General features: G+C 52.5%; 1 protein-coding gene across 3 annotated transcripts; it reads right to left on the reverse strand.

Moving 5' to 3' along the window:
- Window positions 1-5,905: 5,905 nt before the first annotated feature.
- On the reverse strand, window positions 5,906-18,748 carry FOXN1 (forkhead box N1; the record flags this gene model as incomplete). 3 transcript variants are annotated; one of them, XM_081272468.1, is made up of 8 exons in its annotated part: window positions 5,906-6,225; window positions 8,008-8,499; window positions 8,644-8,851; window positions 12,330-12,426; window positions 13,678-13,808; window positions 15,537-15,647; window positions 17,783-18,244; window positions 18,617-18,748. In XM_081272468.1, 8 exons carry the CDS (start codon window positions 18,737-18,739, stop codon window positions 5,906-5,908), a joined length of 1,944 nt encoding a protein of 647 aa, XP_081128594.1. The 3 variants fall into 3 exon arrangements, with proteins under 3 accessions (XP_081128594.1, XP_081128593.1, XP_081128595.1); XM_081272467.1 differs by having other exon boundaries at window positions 15,537-15,650; XM_081272469.1 differs by having other exon boundaries at window positions 15,537-15,650; window positions 17,783-18,241; window positions 18,617-18,739.
- Between the last annotated feature and the right edge of the window lie 401 nt (window positions 18,749-19,149).

Genomic DNA, 19,149 nt, shown 5'->3' on the forward strand with positions numbered 1-19,149 from the left:
AACCTGGATTAGGTCAGTGTCTGCAGAGGTGGAGGGAAATAGATGAAGTTGAGGTTTTTAAAAATTTTTTTTAGTTGTGGATGAAGAAATAACTTTATTATGTTTATTTATTTATTTATTTATATTTTTTAAAATTATTTTTTTTTAAATTTATTTTTTAGTTGGACAAAATATCTTTATTTATTTATTTTTATGTGGTGCTGAGGATCAACCCAGGGCCCCCCACGTGCTAGGCAAGCACTCTACCGTTGAGCCACAACCTTAGCCCCAAGTTGAGATTTTTTCAAGAGGTGAAATTCCCAGGACTCATGGCTGATTGGATGAGGGATTATTGTTTTAGCCAGCTTTTTTGCTCCTGTGAACAAAATACCTGACAAGAATTATTTTAGAGAAGGAAACATTTATTTTGTCATCGTTGTAATTTATAGGGTTACAGATTGTTGTAATTTATAGGTTTATAGGGTTACAAGTCTGTAAAGAATCTATAGCAAGGAGTAGGAGAGACCTCCGCTTGTATCAGAAAGAGGACCCTCTCCTACCACCCTGATAATAAATAGTCCTCATCAGAGTTGCTAAGTGGACCCGACTGAGATTCCAGATGGCATCTGCTGCACTTCCACCTTCAAACAGAAGGGGGCTCCCGATACAAGGTTCCACCTTAGGAAAAACTCTGGCCCCCTGTCCTTTGAAATCTTCATGCTTCTGTAACTGGTCTTGCTGGCAATGACACTTTCCCTAGGAATCTAGAGGATCCCTAGGTGATAGAAGGAGGAAGAAGACAGAGTGGAGGTGCGGCTGGTCCTGATGCTGAAGCTAATGTGCTGTTGACCTTGAAGGGGCAGTAATTCCTTTGGTTGAGCCAGACTTTCCCTATTCTCTTTCTAAAGTGGGGCATTCTTTTTTACTTTGACTCTAGAAGCATCATGAAGATCCATCCTGCCACTGAGTAGAACAGGAAAGTCCAAATGCTATTTGGAACTCCACTGCTCATGCCCTCCTGGGCTGGCCTGCAGAGTGCACATTGGGATTGCCAACACAGGTGTTAGAACACTGAGCTGCTTCTTTCCAGTTGGTAAAGAGCTGCCATCCAAGTCCTCTTGAGGGAGATGTAGAAGGCCTTAGGCAGCCAGGACAGGATGATGAGTGAGGAGGTCCAGGCCAGGGCTAGAACAAAGAAGCAGGGAGAGGGTCTTCTGATGAGGTCAATTTCCTGCTTAACAAAAGCGCTTGTGGACACAAGTGGGGGACACAATCAGACAGACACATCTGTATTCATTCTCCCAAGCAGGGGGTCCAATGGAAAAACTAAAACAGACACATGGACAGAGGGGGCATCTGTCAATAATAGTGTGGAGCGTGTGCTCAGGGGAGGAGAAAAAGACAGGAGGAAATTCCAGAGACCATAAAAAGGACAGCCCAAAACTTGCCCATTGGTTTCCCAGCTCTGGGGCTCCTTCTTTTTGAAGAAGTCTATCTCTGTACCTCTGTTGCTTTTGCAATAAACCTACTTCTTGCTTGCTATCTCTGAGTCCTGTTCTTTAATTCTTTTCAGAACGGAGACAGCACCCCTAGATGGTAACTCAGCACCCTCCACCTAGGGCTCAGGGTCCACTTTCCCTCCAACCAGCAGCTAAGGCAAGTGTACTTTACTTTCTTTTCTTTCCTTTTTTTTTTTTTTAGTTGTAGGTGGACACAATATCTTTATTTTATTTTTGGGTGGTGCTGAGCATCGAACCCAGTGCCTCACACATGCTAGGTGAGTGCTCTACCCCTGAGCCACAACCCCAGCCCTGCTATACTTTTTTTTTTTAGTATTTATTTTTTATAAGTAGTTGGACACAATACATTTATTTATTATACATACATTTATAAATAAATACATTTATTTATTTATTTATTTTTATGTGGTGCTGAGGATCGAACCCAGGGCTTCGCATGTGCTAGAGGAGTGCTCAGCCACTGAGCCACAACCCTAGCCCCTTGCTATACTTTCTTATGTGCTATGGACTCCTTTGTTGTCAATCTGCTAAAGCCTACAAACAATATGAGGTTTGTAAGAACATAAAACATGTTAGAATCTTAAACATTTTATATATTAAAATCCATATATACATGTGTATATATTCTTCAATGCCTACTATATACTATTAAGATATTTGTAATTTTTTTTTTCATTGTGCTGGCCAGGATCAAACTCAGGACCTTGCACGTGCTAGGCAAGCCTCTACTACTGAGCTCCATCCTCAGTCCAATATCTGTGTTATTTTTTTTTAAAGAGAGAGTGAGAGAGGAGAGAGAGAGAATTTTTTAATATTTATTTTTTAATTCTCGGTGGACACAACATCTTTTTTGGTGTGTGGTGCTGAGGATCGAACCCGGGCCGCACGCATGCCAGGCGAGCGCGCTACCGCTTGAGCCACATCCCCAGCCCCTCTGTGTTATTTTTTAAAGTATTTTTTTAGTTGTAGATGGACACAATACCTTTATTTTATTTATTTTTATGTGGTGCTGAGGATCGAACCCAGTTCTTCATGCATGTGAAGCAAGTGCTCTACCACTGAGCTATAGCCCAGCCTCTAATACCTGTGTTATTTTTTCCCCCCATGGTACTGAGGATTGAACCCAGGGGTGCTACACTTTAGTCCTTTAATTTTTATTTCTTTCTTTCCAGTCAGGTCTCATTAAGTTGCTGAGGCTGATCTTGAGCTTGTGATCCTCTTTCCTCAGGTTTTAGAGATTCTGGGATTACAGGTGTGTGCCCAGATCAATACCTGTGAATTCTAGTGACAAAGTCACAGGTACTGCTGAAGCCACTGTGATTTATTGCTGATGGTCATAATCAAGGGAAATAGTAAATTACAGGTAGAGGGGCTGGGGTTGTAGCTCAGTGGTAGTGCTTGCCTAACATGTGTGAGATGCTGGGTTTGATCTTCAGCACCACATAAGAAATAAATAAATAAATAAATAAATAAATAAATAAATAAATAAAGGTATTGTGTCCACTTACAACTAAAAATAAAATATTAAAAAAAAAATTGCAGCCTGGTGCTGTGACACACGCCTGTAATCCCAGTGTCTTGGGGAGGCTGAGGCAGGAGGATCACAAGTTCAAAGCCAGCCTCAGCAATGGGCCAGTTGCTAAGCAACTCAGTGAGACACTGTCTCTAAATAAAACACAAAATAAGGCTGGGGATGTGGCTCAGTGGTTGAGTGCCCCTGAGTTCAATCCCTAGTACCAAAAAACAACAAAAAAAACCCTGCAGGTAGAGATGTGTGGAGATAAAGATTTATTTTTACTCTCCAAGTTTGTGTATGTATGAATTATAATCAGTTTTAGAACCCTCCTAGAATCCTTTAAGAAAATAGTTAATTCCCCCACATAGTAAGGGACTTGCAGATTGCTTTCTATTCCCACTGATTGTTACCCTACAGTAGTTAAACACCTGGCGCGGGTTGGCCAGCAGAGGGCAGCCTATGAGCAGGAGTGCAGGCTCATTTCAGGGTGATGCTGAAGCCGGTGTTTTCCAAGTCTGAGATCTAGTCTGGTTACAAATAAACAACAACAACAACAAAAAAACTATATCCAAAGTCCTATCAGCCTCCTGTCTTCCTTGAGTCAAGGTGTGCTGAATGCTTATAGGACAGGTCTGACCAAGGGCACCCTGTGGATATCCTCTGCTCCTCATGTCTGCTGGGATATAGGGTCTAAGGCGAGAAGGTGGCCCCAGTCAAGTTTTCTCAGGAAACAGCCTATCCTTGGGGGCCGGGGTGTCAACACAGAGGTCAGAGTTGGCCAGAGCTGGGTGCCATATCCCCTGGGGGCTTGGCAGAGAGCCTTCTCCTTCTTCCTAGACAGCCCAGACCAGGCTAGGGCAGGCAGGTCTTGGGTGCGCCGGCTGGCCATGCCTTCTCCCACACCCTACCCCACCCTGGCCCCAGCCCTGGACCCTGGCTTAGAGCTTCAGGAGGGAGGGCACTCATGGGTGTGGTTCTGTAATGGGATCGTTCACAGAGTTAGGTAGGTATTAGTGATCCCCATGTTTGGACCCCAGAAGTACTTTCTAAGCAGAGGCCCTACCTGTGGTTGCTCTAAGACTCAAGGTTCATCTGTGTGCCTTAGGCTCCCGTCTCTGCCTCATCCCTTTTGAGGGTGCCTCTCAGGCTGCCCTTTGGTGACACTAGCCTACCAGGAGGTGGCACCTGGGGGGGGTGAATCTGAAGTGGGACTGAGTGACTCCCCGGTCCCCTCAGAGACCACCTGCAAGGGCCAGCAGTGCACGCAGCACCAGGATATGCTCTATTCTTGTTACCTTTGGAGCCTAGAGCCCCAGACAGACTTTGCATTTCTCTCAGCTGAGGACAAATGAGGACAGGAGGACACAACCTTTTCTGGGCAGTGACCTCTTATGTGGGGAGGAGGGTGCAGCGATGGAGAAGGAAGGTCTCGGGAGGGAGACCTCCTCTCCTCTCCCTTCCTGTGGGCAGCTCCGTCTCATCCTTCTGTGTCTTCGGAAGTTCTCCTGGGCAGGGACCCTTCCTGCCTGTACCTCAGCCTCCCCAGTCGGGCCAGGAAGTCCTTCTAGATACCTCACCCTTTGGATTTGGAAACTTCACAGTTGTGGGTAGGATGGGAATGACACCATAGGCTCAGGACATCTATGTTCAGTGTGACCTGGCCCTTCTGCTCAGGGTGGGGAAACCCAGAAATGAAGGCTCAGTAGCGAGATCACAAGGCACTTGCTTTACTGTTCCAGGACAGGGGACAATGGCAGGCCATTGAGGCATCTGCTTGTGCCTCATATGAGAGTGAGGCCACCATTTGGATATTCTTGTCAGGGTAGGCTGAGGATCCCACTTGATGGGGCCTGGCAGGTACCTGGACCATATCCCCTAGCTCCAGGGATATCCTTTGTGCTTTTCGGGTGTCTGGGTCTGCCAGGCGATCAAAGCGAGGGGTGCATGAGTGTTCCCTCACCAGTCTGGACCAGGCTTCCCTTTCCTGAACACTCAGGCTGCCTGAGACAGTTGGAAGCTGGGACCTAAACTACGTGAATTTCTTTCTAGAGAAAGAGGGGGATTGTGGTGACCTGGAGGGGGCCCTTCCCGCATCCGGGACTGGGAGAAGATTCATTCAAGTTTCCAAGGGCAAGGGCTTTTCCAAACACTTTGTGTTGGAATTTGGGCTCAGTTTGGTCCCGGAATGGACATTGCCCCTCCTGTGCGTCACCCTGGGGGTGGCCAAACAGAGAATGTTCTGGGGATAGGTGGAGCCTGGCAGGAAGGGTGCTGCTAGTTAGTAGCAAGCACCCTGGGTGGGGGGGTCCACAGGCAACAGGAGGAGTTCTCTATCTCCTCCTCCTTGCTGGGCTGTTGGAGGAAGACAGGAGAATAAATACAGGGGGATTCTAGGAAAGAACATGACTGGAGGGGGCCAGGCCTGTGGAGCATGTGGGAATCAGAATGGGGGGATTCTTTGAGCTTTGGTAACCAAAGCCCTTATCTCTCAGTGGCCTCAGGAATGAAGTCAGGCTCTCTGATGTGGTACGGATTCCTCTGAGTATAAGGCATGTGGCTGGTGTGTCTTGAGTAAGCCTGAGCCTTTGTATGTGCCTGAGAGCCGACGGCCCATGGGCGTGGCTAGGGAGAATGTATTTGCTTCTTGCCCACATATTGCTCTCCAGGAGCCCTGAAGGAGGCACTGGACTACCCAGGTGGCAGAAATGTGTGAGGGGCAGCGTCCTAGGAGGTGTCCCCTGTGCTCCAGCTTCCAGCTAACAAACAAGTTGGCTGAGTGGCAGAGGGGACAGATAGCATTTTCCTTCCTTGACCTTCAAGGTGAGCCCAACGAGGACGACCAGCAGAGACTTCCAGACAAGCAAAGGCTGGAGCTGACGCTGGACATAGCTCATGCCAGGGCCATGGGCTTGGAGCTGGGGCTGAGGTACACTGAGGGGCCAGCAGGGGCTGTGGACGGCGTGGGCTCCAGCTCCATGAACGCTGAGTAGAGGGTGGTGAGGGGCAGGTCTCCCAGGGCTCCGGAGCCGCCGCTGCCTGGTGGTGCCAATTCGCCTGCCCCACTGCCTGTCTCTGCCAGACAGGGCCCCGAGGGGAAGCAGTGGGCTGGTGGTGGGGGCGGTGGCATGGAGGATGATGTTGGGGACGAGGTCACCAGTACCAAGGGGTCGAGGGCCAAGCTGTCATCCTTTAGTTGTTCCCACAGGTTTCCTGGTTGGGGGATCAGGAGGAGGAGAAAATCAGCATCACTGGGAGGCATGAGGGGAGCCCTGTCTGCCACCCACCTGAGGCTTTCATATGCTACAGAGAGCAGGATTGGAGTGACACTGACTGGGGGCTGACCCTGACATCAGCTCTGTGATCTCAGACAGTGTCTGACCCTCTCTGAGCCTCAGATTCCAACTCCCATGCAGCAGTCTGAAAGTCATAGATCTAAGGCTGGGGCTGGGGCTCAGTGGTAGAGCACTTGCCTAGCACACATGAGACACTAGGTTTGATCTTCAGCACCGCATAAAAACAAATAAAATAAAGATATCGTGTCCACCTACAACTAAAAAAAAAAAAGTCCTAGATCTAGGTGACCTCTGTGGCTCTTGTTTTTTTTTTTTTAAGTTGTTGTTTTAGGGAGAGACCTTGGGGAGGATCAAGGATTTAAAAACTGCCTCCTGAAGGTTGATGCAGGTACTGGGCACTTGGGGGAAACCTGGGGGACTCCCAGGAATTCTTCACTTAGTTTTCTGTCTAAGCTCCCCAAGGAAGGTGGATCTGTAGTCCAGACCAAATGTCTTCCCACAATGTGCCACTGAACCCAATGAAGTGGATGGCTTCCTGGGCCTCCTCCATTGCAGAGCCCAGGGGATGGGGACAGAGCTAGGAAGCAAACCTGACTCTGAGGAACAAACAGTGCTACCACCTGAGCCCTGTTTGGGTCGTATGACCTGCAGGATGGCAATCAGAGACTGGGTGCCTGCCCTGGGCAACAGGGTTGCAGAGTCTGGAGAAAGAGGTTCTGACAGCCCTGGGTTGGCCTTGGCCACCTGAATTCTGATCCTGATTCCTTCCTTCCAGCTAATCGATCTTGCACAGGTAATATAACCTCTGTGTGCTTCTGTGAAATGGGTTTCATATTCCCTCCTGTTCCACAGGTCCAAGAGGGGGCAGAGGTAAAGCTAGCAGGATGCCTGATCTTTAGCAGGGGCACGGGTGGATGCTTATTGTCTCCCACATGTCCACACTTCCCCAGAGGCTGTTTGAGCCCTTCTCCCCATCTCTGGACTGGCCTGAAGATTTATGTGAAGCTATTTATGTGAAGCTATTTCCCAAGACCTTAGACCATCAGACTGGGGGCTCTCTAGGGGGAGGCTGCCTCCCTGACACCTGCTGGTGAATGTTTCCACCTCCATGCCTGGAAAGTCTGAGGCCTGCGTCAGCAATCCACCACTTGTGGATAGTCACAGGGCCTGGGGTTGCACAGGATGGGAATGGGCGGGGTGCGGTGGCCTTATGCAGAGATGGAGCAGGCAAGATGGAGTGCAGTGAATAGACTCTCTCCCTGGACTTCTAGCCCTGAATCTCTCCAGGATCTACCTGGCTCTGAGGTCTCACACTCCTGCAGGGAGAGGGTCTCTCTTTCGGCATTGAATGCTGAACTCCAATAAAATGCGAATGCATCTGGGAATGCTCACTCACAATCGAGTGTGGGGTAGAACGAGGAGCTCTTTCCAGTCTTGCCAGAGCTGAGTGTGGCTCGATGACAGGGTCAACTGGAACACTTTCAGGGTACCAGGAGGAGGGAAACTGGGGCAAGGGAGTTCCTCTGGACCCTGTGCTCTGGATGGCAGGGAGGGAGTGGGAGGCTCGACACCTGCTCCTGGCTTTTTGACTCAGGTGACTCAGGTGGCAGGCAGCATGGAGACTTGGAGAGGATGGGTCACCTTCCTAGGTGCCCCTCTCTAGTCCTGTCCCACTTCCCCTTTATTACCCCCAGCTCACCCTGGAAGTCAAAGTCGGTGAGAGAGGGGTTGATGGCATCCAGGTCAGTACCCAGGTCTCCATCTGGCAGTAGGGTGTCATGCACGGTCCTGGCTGGGGAAGGCTCAGCCAGCAGCTTGGCACTGTGGCTGGGTGGGGTGTGGGCAGGCAGAGGCGAGTCCTGGGGGGTACCCGGCTGGGCCTGCAACTCAAGGTGCCCATCTGGCTGCGGGAACAATGGCTGCGGGGGTCCAGGAGGGGCCAGGCCGGGTGAGAGGTGTGGGTACGTCTGCCCATAGCAGGAGGGTGCGTGCCCCCCCAGTAGGTCTTGCAGGGGGTTCTTGCCAGGCATGGGTCCTGGAGCTGGGTGGATTGAGTGCAGTTGCTGGGAGAGGCCAGTTGGGGGTGCCAAGGGCCGGATGGGGCCGGAGCCTGTCAGCCCAGGGGGCGGACAGCCCAGCATCGGGGAGCCCAACTTCTCCCTCTTTTCTCCAATGAGGCTGTCCAGCTCTTCTGAAAAGGCCCCCAAAAGAAAGAACACCATGAAATCTTCCTCCTCCACAGCCTCCCCAGCCTCAGAACCCTCAGACTCTGCCCCATTTTTTTTGAGGCTCACAGGTCCTCAGGCCCTTCCTCGGGTGGCCGGGCTGCCCTCACCTGGCTTGGCCATGCTTTTGCGCACAGCAATGGGGTCCTTCCTCTTCCACTTCTGCAGCTCCTCCTGCATCTTGTCGATCTTGGCCGGATTGAGGGCCCACAGGCAGCCCTTGCGAGAGGAACTTCCAGATTTGTTCTCCACCTTCTCAAAGCACTTGTTGAGGGATAGGTTGTGGCGGACAGAATTCTTCCAGCCATCAGGTGCCGTCTGCCCCAGCAGAGCAAAGCAAGAATTTAAGTTGGGCTCAGGTAGCAAGAATCAGCTCCAGGGCTGGGCTCTAGAATATTCCTTTGGATGCAGAACTGCCACCCACTCTGGGCTGTATCATCCTCCTCGGTACCTAGTACATGCTCTGTACCCTTCAGTGGTGGGGAAGGGGTGGGCAGGAACCTTGACCACAATTCACTTTCAACTAAAATCCACCTTCATCCCATCCTATCCCTGGACCCCAATGTTTCAGAGAAGTTGAGGCCTGGTGGGTGCCACAGAGACCTCCTGACCCATGCCCCCACTGAAGTGGGACCAGCCTCCATGGAGCCTTCAGGCCCGTGTGGACTCCCTCTATTCAATGGGAGCTTACAACTCCAGGGTCCTCTGTCCAGCTGTAAGGAAGGAGTGGTGGAGGCTGTGGAAGCCTCTCTTCCTGGTCTGCCTCATCCCTTCTGAGGCAAACTCAGGAGAAAAGAAAAATGGGAGGGGCCGGTGAGTGTCTGGGTGTGTGTCCACGTTGCACATATGTTTGAGCACATTGCTGGGTGTTGGTGCATGGGGGTGGTGCATGCTCAGTGTGTGTGAGCATGCGCCTATATCCCTAAGTGTGTCTCCCAGGGTGAGTGGCATCTCCTGATACGGGTCTGGAATTCCTGCAATGAGAGGTTGTACAAGATCCAGAGAAGGGCTGTGTGTGAGAAAGTCTCTGTGTGTGTGTGTGTGTGTGTGTGTGTGTATCCATGATCATCTGAGTGTGTGGGTGTGTGTTTGCATGAGTGTGCCTGGGGGGGCGTGCCCCGGTGGGGAGGCCAGCCCTCAGGCAGGGGGTGCTCGTGCCAACAGAATAAACACCCATTAGGAGGCCCGGTCATGCCACCAGTGCAGTAATTGTGCCCAAGGAGGGTTGTAAAAACCATTAGGCTGACTCAGTTGGGTGAGAGGCGGTGGCAGGGGTGCCAGTGGGCCTCCCATCCCCCATCTCCTGCTCTGTTCCAGACTCTGAGACAGCTCTGAGCCCAGAAACTGCGGACAGAGCCGCTGCTCGGACCAGCAGGGCTCCTTCACCCTCATCCCCTGTCCCTTCTTTCATTCAGCCCATAGTTTTTGGTTAATGTGGGGTGGCCACTCCCTCCTCCCCAACTCGTTTGCCCCAGGGAGCAGCCAAGCTGAATCACGCCCAGCAGAACTGGGCCCTAATGCCAGCATCGCTGCAAGTTGCTGGCAGCAACTGCTGGAGCCTTTCTTGGGGACAGCTGGCCTGGGGCAGGGGGCTGGTTGAAATGACCCCCCTAAATCTCCCAGGGTTATTAGAGAAGATTCTTAAGCCATCAGACCAGACTTTGATTCCCACAACAGTCTCTCCTGGGAGTCAAGGCTATGCCGCCCCATGGGCAGAGTTAATGGGCACTGGGGCCTTTTATGGCCCCATAAATCTGTGACTTTGGGATGCCAGGGCAGCCCCCACCCCAGTCACTTCCTGTTTGGAAGAGGAATGGTCAGCACTAACAATTATGTCCAGTGGCTGGACACTTCCCCAGTCCCACATCCCTGACTCACGGGGCTACGGGACGCCCACATCAGCTGCCTTGGGCATGAGTGCCACCCCATCCCACAGTCCACACTATCTTTGTCCAGAAAAATGACCTTCAAATGGGGAGTGAACGATATGGAAGGTGGGAGAATCTTCCAACTGATTCCTTAGATGAGTCAGAGGGGAATCGTCCAAGTTGGAAGGAGCCTTTGTGCCAACCTGGTCCAACCCGACCATTTTACAGGTTGGGAAACTGAAGTCCAGAGAAGAAAGGACATAGTGCTGGATCACACATGGAGGCAGGGACAGAGCCCGGACTCTAGCTCTGTCCCCTAACTAAGGGCTCTGCCCAGGTCATCCTGTAGGGCCTGCCCTGCCATTTGGGGCCCTTCCCATTCTCACAGATGCTCACTCTCTGAAGTCAAATGTAAACTCAGGAGTGAGGGAGTGACGCAACTGGTTAAGAACAACAACTGGAATAAAAAAAAAGCTGTTAGACTTCTTCACTCTTCGGCCCCATAAAACAGGGACTACACAGCTCCCAGGAAAAATAATTAAGCCAGGAAGATGAGATGCAGGGAGGGGCTGGGGGCCAGGCCAGGAGCTGGGAGAGAGGAAGGCTCGGAGGAGGAGGAGGCAGGGACCTCATTTCCCTTTCTCTGGCTTGGCCTCTGGAAGCCCTGGAGGACCCTCTAATAGCCTAGGGAGTTAGGGAGAGTGCAGTTCCCTGACCTGCTAGGGTGCGAGGGCAGCCCTGGACCCAGGCTTTGATGCTTCTTGAATCCCAGAGACAACGCTCTTCCCCCTCCTCTTCTTTTCAGAATCTCTGGTGGATCAAAATACTTTTCCCTAACCAGACCACTCTGACCCTCTTGCCCACTCCCTATCTGATGGCAGCTCAGCAAGCAAAAACTTGTTCGAACATTAGGTGCCAATTATCCTCAGGCAGGACAATTGGGTAGATGGTGGGGGCAGGACTCATCCACTGGCAGGTGGAGCTCAGTTCTGGATTATCTGGGCCTCCATTCCTACCCTCTGCCTGGGTAGCAGATGAGATCATATCCATCATGGTGCAGATCTCAGAGAAGGCACTTCTCAGACATAAGCTCTGGTCATTCCCACACCCACCCCAGAAGAAGGGGACTGTGCAGAAGGGTCTGGGGGAAGGGGGAGATGTATGAAGCCAAACAGCTTGGCCCAGCAACTGATGCCACCTGCTGTGTAACCTTGGGTAGATGAACTGCTCTCTCTGATGATATGTTTGCCTATCTGGGGAGTTAGACATCTGTCTGGCCTCTAGGGAGGGAGTTGGGTAGAAGCCCTAGAAGTCCCTTCTGTGGATGATAAGAACCAGATTCTGCACCAGGGGTGGGGGCAGAGTCAGGTGAGCCAGCCGGTTCCCTGGGACACTTGAAGACTGTGAAGCCCACACCCCACTTTCTGGTAGAACTGTAGCTGAGCCTGCCCGCCCACAGAGGCAGATTTTAATCTCACCCTGGAAGGCAGTGGATTCTTCAGCACCCCTTGTCGCCTTGGCTGACAGGCTCCTGTGGGAATTCCTCAGCCCCATAGCATCCTGGGGGTAAGGATGGGGACAGCCTCTCATTTCTTCCCCCAACTTTCTCTCCTCACTTGGGGTGGGTGGATGCTCCCTGAAGCCTATCAGGGCTGACATCACCACCTCCCTGCAGCAGAAGATCTAGCTCCAGATCTGCTGTGTGATACCAAGGGAGCAGCTTGAGCTCTCTGTTCTCTACTAGAGCCCTTAAGGGAGCTCTGTCCTTTTGAGGTGGAGACAAGGAAAAGCAGGTGGTGGTGGTGCTGGGGACAAACCCTCACTGGCTTTTAGAACTCCTCTCATCTCTGCACCGAACCCTCCAGCTCTAGACTGGCCTGACTTGTCCAGGACTTGGGGTGGCGGGTGCAGATGGATCTGGGACTCACCTTGAAGTAAGGGAAATGCTCCGTCATAAAATTGTAGATCTCACTGACAGGCAGGCTTCCAGTTTTGCTGTTCTTGAGGGCCATGAAGATGAGGATGCTGAAGACACAGAGAGCCCGTGAGAGTCTGAGCCTCTTGACCTGGTCCTGAGTCCCTCCCCAGAAGCCCCCCCTCTGGTGAGAGTCTCTGTGAGGTTCAAGTTGAAGGAAAGGGGATGAGGATTACAGATAAACAAGGGCCTTGTGGAGTCTGAGAAGCAAGGCTTCCATCTGACTTAGCCAGGGACCAGTGGCGTGACCTTGGGCGAGGGCCTTAACCTCTCTGAACGTCAGTTTCCTCATCTTTAGAGTAAAAAGAGTTAACAACTACTCAGTTGTGGGGAGGAATGACACCTCAACATAGAAGCCCTCCTTATACAGGAGCTATCACTCCCAGTCCTCACTAGTCGACCCTTGGCCACTTGCATGCGTGCCGGGTAGTGGGGAGTCAATGGAAGTCTGACGAGCCCCTACATTCTCTTACTTAATCCTTCCAACAGCCCGAGTTGCTGTCTCTTGACTTTTTTTTTTTTCCCTCTCTCCCTGATGAATCAATAGAAGCTCAGAGAGATCAAACAACTTGCCTAAGTTTCACTTCTAGTAAATTCCGGATTCTGGTCTTGTCCCCAGTTTTGCTGGGCTATAAGGTCTGACTCTGTATGCTCCTTTCCATGCACCATCTGGCCTTCCACAAATCCCCTCTCTGTGCTCCTGGCTAGTGTCTGAGTTCTTTTTTCTGAGCGTCCATCAGCTCAGAAGAGGACCTGATCTCTCCCTGAGGCCTGGCATACATTAGGTCAAGTGTCCCTGATGGTTGGATGATTGAAAGGACAGATGGAAGGGTCCCCCAGATAGGCTGGATGCTGCTGGTACTTAATCTCCCAGCCCCTGAGAAGTCCCACCAGGAATGGCAGAGGGTGGGTAACTGAGTTACATCTGAAGCCCTTATCTCTCATTTATTTCCAGTAGAGCTTTGGAGTGGGGTTTTTCTGTATATCTGGAGAGATGGGCAATGTGGTGGGTATCTTCCCTAAACTCCAATCCCTGGCCCCGGGCCCCAGGAGGTTAGAGTTCAGCAGATTCACACAAAACACGGAATCCGCGGAACCAGATCTTCAGGTGTAGACAAGAGGTCAGAGGTGATCAAGTCTATCCGTTGCTCCCTTTCAGGGGTCCGCTCTCCAGCCTCCTTTTGAAGCTCACTGGCCCATACCGTGTCACTACTCTTATGCACTGAGGATTCCATGCCTCAGTTTCCCCAACGGCCCACTCACCCCTCCTCCTTCTGCCCGAGGGGAGCTGGGAGATGTACCTGTAGGAGTAGATGGGTTTGGGGAAGAGCGGCTGGTGCCCATCAGCGCTGGCCTGGGGTGCGATCCGCTGGTATGGATAGTGAGAGGAGCCCAGGTAGGGTACAGGGTAGCTGCCACCACCCTGTGAATACTGGAGAGGTTGAAGGGGGAAGAGTGATTGCCATGGTACCCAGCCTTTCTGAGGGGGACTTCCCTCCCCTCTTCATATGCATCCAGAGAAGATGAGGTCAGATTCTCCTCTCCCTGGTCATGAACTCCATCACCCCCATGGCAGAGCTGAGGCGTAGCCAACAGTGTGGACATGTGAGTGTCTGAGAAGACATCCACATTTTGGAACTCAGAGGCCTCAAAGTTCCTTTTCTCTAGCCCTTTAAGGTACTTCAGTTGCCACAGGGATGAGATGAAGCCCAGCCGGGCTGCAGAGAGTGAGGCACAGCCTGTGGCCTCTACACCCTCCCAGGTAGCCACTCCAGGCCTCCCTGTGCTCCTGGAGTACTGGGACGGAAGTGGGATGTCCAGCCTGGGCGGTTGCTGGGCACTGCCACCTTTTACGAGTTTCAGTGGCTCTTTGAAAGAGCTGGTCATGGTGGTGGGCAGGTGGGGGTGGGAGGTGATTTTACGGCAAAGGGAGTGGCCGCGGTGCCAGGGATGGTGTTTTATGGGGGCAGGGGAGTAGGAGACTCTGACTCCCCTAGCTGCTCCAGGCTGAAGTGCTCTTTCCAGGTCACTGAGAGACACTTAGTGCCTGAGTCACCCTCTCTTGGGTTCCATAAAGCCCTGGGTGCGGCCATCTTGTTTGAGGAGGGGTGCTGACAGCAGAGGGCATCAAAGCAAGGCCAGGCACGGTGAGGCCACTGAAGACCTGGTTGTCCCTTCATCCTGCAGTGGCTCAGTCCCTGACAGGACAAGCTGCCTCAGGTACATCTCCTACACTGGGTGAGACCAGGAGCCTCTGCCTAGCTATGGCCACTGCAGCCAGACCCATCAAGAAGGGAGGATGTGCCTTGTGCTGGGCATTCCCTTGCTTTCCTCTATCTCTCTCACCCACAGGGGAGGCCGTCTGATCCCCCTCCTCCCTCTTGCTTGGCCAAGATCCGGGCCAATGCCAAAGAACTGGGAGTAGAACCTGCTCCACAGGCAGGGCCTGTCTCAGTGCCAGGCTGCAGGTGGATGGAGCTGGGCGCTGGGCAGCCACTTGCTGTGTCTTGCCCGGTGACTCCAGGGAGCTGCCTGGCTGCTCTTGGGGCTCTTTTTCTTTCTCTTTTAAAAAACCTCCATCCTTTGCCAGTGTGGGGCAATTACTTGGCATCCTTCACATTTGGGAGGGGCCGAAGTTGGGCAGCGGGGTGGGGAAAGGACCAAGGTGATGAGGATTTGGAGCCCTCTGGGTTGGGAGGCCTGTAGTCCCACACCTGGTGCCTATCCTCTTGAGTTCAAGGCCATACAGCACGATGTAACCTAGAGATGGGACCCCTGTTCGTGGAGCTTAGCCTGATGTCACATGACACAATTTTCTCTCTGCCCTGTTTTCTTCGTTGGGGCTGGCTCTTCTTCTCCCTCCTTTTTTTGGAGGCCCTGCCTCAGTCTCAGCCCTACTCTCTTGTTTGAGCCCCTCAGGCCCTGCCAAGGGTCCAGACAAACCCTTCCTACCCCTAGAGAATGACAGTTGCTTCTGTCTCCCTATTAATCACTTCCCCCCTACCAGGGGTGGTCTAGCCTGAAAAGTTCAGGGCCCTGTTGCCTACACCTGCCCATCCAGATGTGCACATGAGTACACACCTATACACCGCACCACATACTACACACACCACATAATATCTTGAGAGCCCGGGAAGCATGCCACTTGCCTCAGACCCACCTGGTGGAAAGGAGGCTGGGAGGGGCAGTACATGTGCTGCAAGGGTGGTTGGTAGCAGTACATCCCAGGACCATTCTCCAGAGCTGGAGGCTTGATCTTGACCTCTGATGCCTGCTGGAAGAGAAAGCAGATGACTAGGTTGGGCCTTATTTCTCTCCCTTCCTCTTTCCCTTGTCTTGAAATTCCTACAAAAGCCACCCCAGCTCTGCCTTTCCCAAAGCTTAGTCCTTGAGAAGGAACAGAGAAGGGAAGGGATTTTCACCAGGAAACTCAGCAAGGTGCTTGTGGAACTGGGGCCAGCTTCCACAGCACTCCCTATACCACATACATCTCACTGCAGGTGAGAGGCTGAGTTTAGGCCACACAGAGAAGTGGGTGAGACTTGTCAGTGGTCACTTTGAGCCTACCTAGGGTAGGGCCAGAGATCTCTGTGAGGACCATGTGGGGTCCTCAGGGCCTAGCACAGAGCTCTAACCTGATAGGGACAGCAGGGGTGTGCAGCCAGGTCTTGGCAGGTGGACTTGCCTGGGAGAAGGTGGACCATTCTACCTGGGGTTAGAAGGTTCCTTGGCAAACCAGTGCCTAGGCCCAAAGGGGCAAATCAGCTGTGCCCTCTTTCTGGGTGTGCCCTGGGGATACTGATGCAGAGATTGGCACAATCGCAGAATCTCAGGCCTGGAAGGGCCAAGAGTGCTTGTGTCCAACCCCTTCATTTGATAGATGATGGGGCTGAGCCCAAAGAGGGGAAGCATTGTGCCCCAGGTCACCCAGCGAGGCAACCTGCTAGCTGTGGGTCTCTGGGCTCAAGTTTTTCTCTGCATGGTTAAGGGTGTGGACTGAAATCTCAGCTTTACCATTTTCAGGCTGGGGGATGCCTTGGGCAAGTTACATGGCCTCTACAGCCTCAGTTTGTTCATCTGCAAAATAGGGACCGTGGGAACTCTCTAAAGGATTATTGTGAGAATTAAATGGGCTTCAAGAGAAAGCTTGTGGCAGAATGAGTAGGAGCTGGTACTGAGCAGACACTTGGGGATAGTAGTTGATATGATGTGGTTGCTGCCATATTCAAGGGACCTGAGAAGAAGCTGTCGAAGGTTTACAGAACCAGAATAGGCTCCTATCTGGACCACACTTGATATGTGTCCCTCTGCTTTCTCTACCTTCCTTCCTGTGTTGGGACTGGCTTGGGCCTGGACCCAGTTTTATTTATTTATTTTTCTTTTGGTACTGCAGAATGAACTCAGGGGCACTTAACCACATTACCAGCCCTTCCTATTTTTTTTTTTTTTTTATGTTGAGACAGGGTCTCACTAGGTTGCTTAACATCCTTGCTGAGTTGCTAAGGCTGGCTTTGAACTTGCAATCCTCCTGCCTCAGCCTCCTGAGCTGCTGGGGATTACAGGCGTGGGCCACCATGCCCTGCTCGAGATCTATTTGAAAGTTAGAGATGAGGAGGGCTGGTGTGGAGTAGGCACAGCCTAAGCTAAGCCCACTCAGTCACTGCTTCAGGGACCTACAAGCCAGCTCTGGGAGAAGGAAGCAAGTTTCCTTAACTCTGCAAAGCAACAATCCTATGAGGCAGATAGATACCCTTAACCTTTCTTTTCCAGTGAGGCTCATAGAGGTTAAATGACTTGCCCAAAGTCACACAGCTTGAGCGTGTGGTTGTGGAAGGACATGTTGGGCTCCCAAGGTGTTTTTAAGATATTTCTATGAATATACCCAGGCCTCACTTTAGGCAAAGAATGGGGCTGGGAAGGGTCCCTTGAGATGACTTAAACCTTACAACTCCTTGTCTCCCGTCTGTAGGGTGATGCAGAAGAGGGGGCAATTGTGCTCTGAGGCTCCTCCCTAAACCCTTTCTCCTGGCCTCTGGAATGTGTTTTTCTTCTCACATTTGCATATGGGTGTGTTGGTCTGGCTGGGGATTCTTGACACTTGAACAAACAGAAAGAAGTCACACTCCGGAATCCTGACTCAGGAGCTTCTGGGAAGATGCCAGTTTACTTAGCTTAACCTGCCTCCCCCATCTGTCCCCTCCATGCCCATCCAAGCCAGCATCCCCTCCTCAGTGACCAGGAGATCCAGATGGAACCAAGAAGCCCCAACGTTTCTGAGTTTGCTGCTTCCCTGATGTTGAGAGGCAAGGTCTGTAAAGGGAAGGTGGGGGACTCTGATCTCAGAGGACTCTTTCTAGCCATCAGGAACAGGACAGAGGGAGGTGGGATGCCCCCATTGGTACTCACCAGGACTTGGCCATGCTCCTGGCTGGGGTAAGGGAGCCCATTGCACCAGGCCTCTGCAGGGAAACCAGGCAGGAAGGCCTCGGCCTCCCCCACGTCCACGGGGATCTCCTCAAAGGCCTCCAGTGCCCCTGGGGTCTTAAAGGAGTGTCCATCCAGGGCCAGGGCGGTCTGGGCTTCAGGGAAGATGTCCTCATGGAAATGCCGCTTGTATGGGTGGAAGGGCACGTGGTTGCCCTTGAGGTAGCGCCCAGGGCTGCTTGCTGGGCCCTCCTCAAAGCCAAAGCCAGGATACTTATCTGAGGGTGAAAGCCGGAAAGGCCCTGGGCCAGGGCCGGCTGGGCAGTGGCCCTGGACTTGCTCGGGGCCTGGTGACGCAATGCTCGGGCTGTGTGGGGGCAGTGAGGGTGCCCTCTCTGGAGGACCGTCGGGCACAAATGACGAGCAGTTGAAGCCGGCGTGCTTCTGGGTAGACAGAGGACAGAGAGGCTATGAGTGGGGGCTGGACCAGGCCTGGGGACCTCCCGGGAGCCTACTCTGTGATAGAATGTGGCTGAATTCTGGGGACCCACAAATGATGGACAAGACAAAGCCTGTCCTTGGAGCCCCAATCTGATAAGGGCATACTGCTCTAATACTGGGGGGGCCCAAGGCTGATGAGACTCCATGGCCCCTCTCTGGGAAAGCCTCAGACTGAAGGGGTGAACGGAGACCCATATCAGATCCCTTCTGGATCTCAGAGTCACAAAGTACTCGTTTGCTGGTAAAAGGGACCCCTGCAGGTGGGGGTACTTGTCCACTTGCTGCCTTGTCCAAGGCTAGGAGCCAGGTACTTACACTCTGTGGAGCAGGGGAGCCTGGGAGGCCCGGAGCCTGCATGAGGTCCCCTTGGGGCTCGCCCTCCAGTCTGGTGGGGCCAGGCAGCGTGACTTCAGACTGTGGTGGGAGTAGCGACACCATCACCCAGTCCTGGCCTCGAAGAAAGCCGGCTGTGATGAGAATGAGGACCAACATCCAGGAGTGACCAACCCAGGTCCACCACCTCCATTCCTACCGCATCCCTGGGCTGGGACCCTGCCTCCAGCCTGCCGTTTGGATGTGTGTGTGTGTCGGGGGCCAGTATGAGACAGAGAGAGAGACAGAGACAGAGAGAGACAGAGAACACTGGTAGAGACAGACAGCAAATGAGCCAGGAGGAGGGGTCTTGACTGTTCTTAAGCTCTGCAGATGTGGAGTACCCTGTTTCTGGCTCCTCAGGCTTGGTCTCCTGTGTCTACAAGGAAGGGTCAGGATATGTGGCCCTGTTGTGTGACTGGGCAGGCCCCCCAAAAGAGGGAGGAGTGGATCAGATACAGGACAGAGGTGGTGGG

This window comes from Spermophilus citellus (genome assembly GCF_964194105.1).
Source record: "Spermophilus citellus genome assembly, chromosome: 17".
NCBI classification, from domain to species: domain Eukaryota; kingdom Metazoa; phylum Chordata; class Mammalia; order Rodentia; family Sciuridae; genus Spermophilus; species Spermophilus citellus.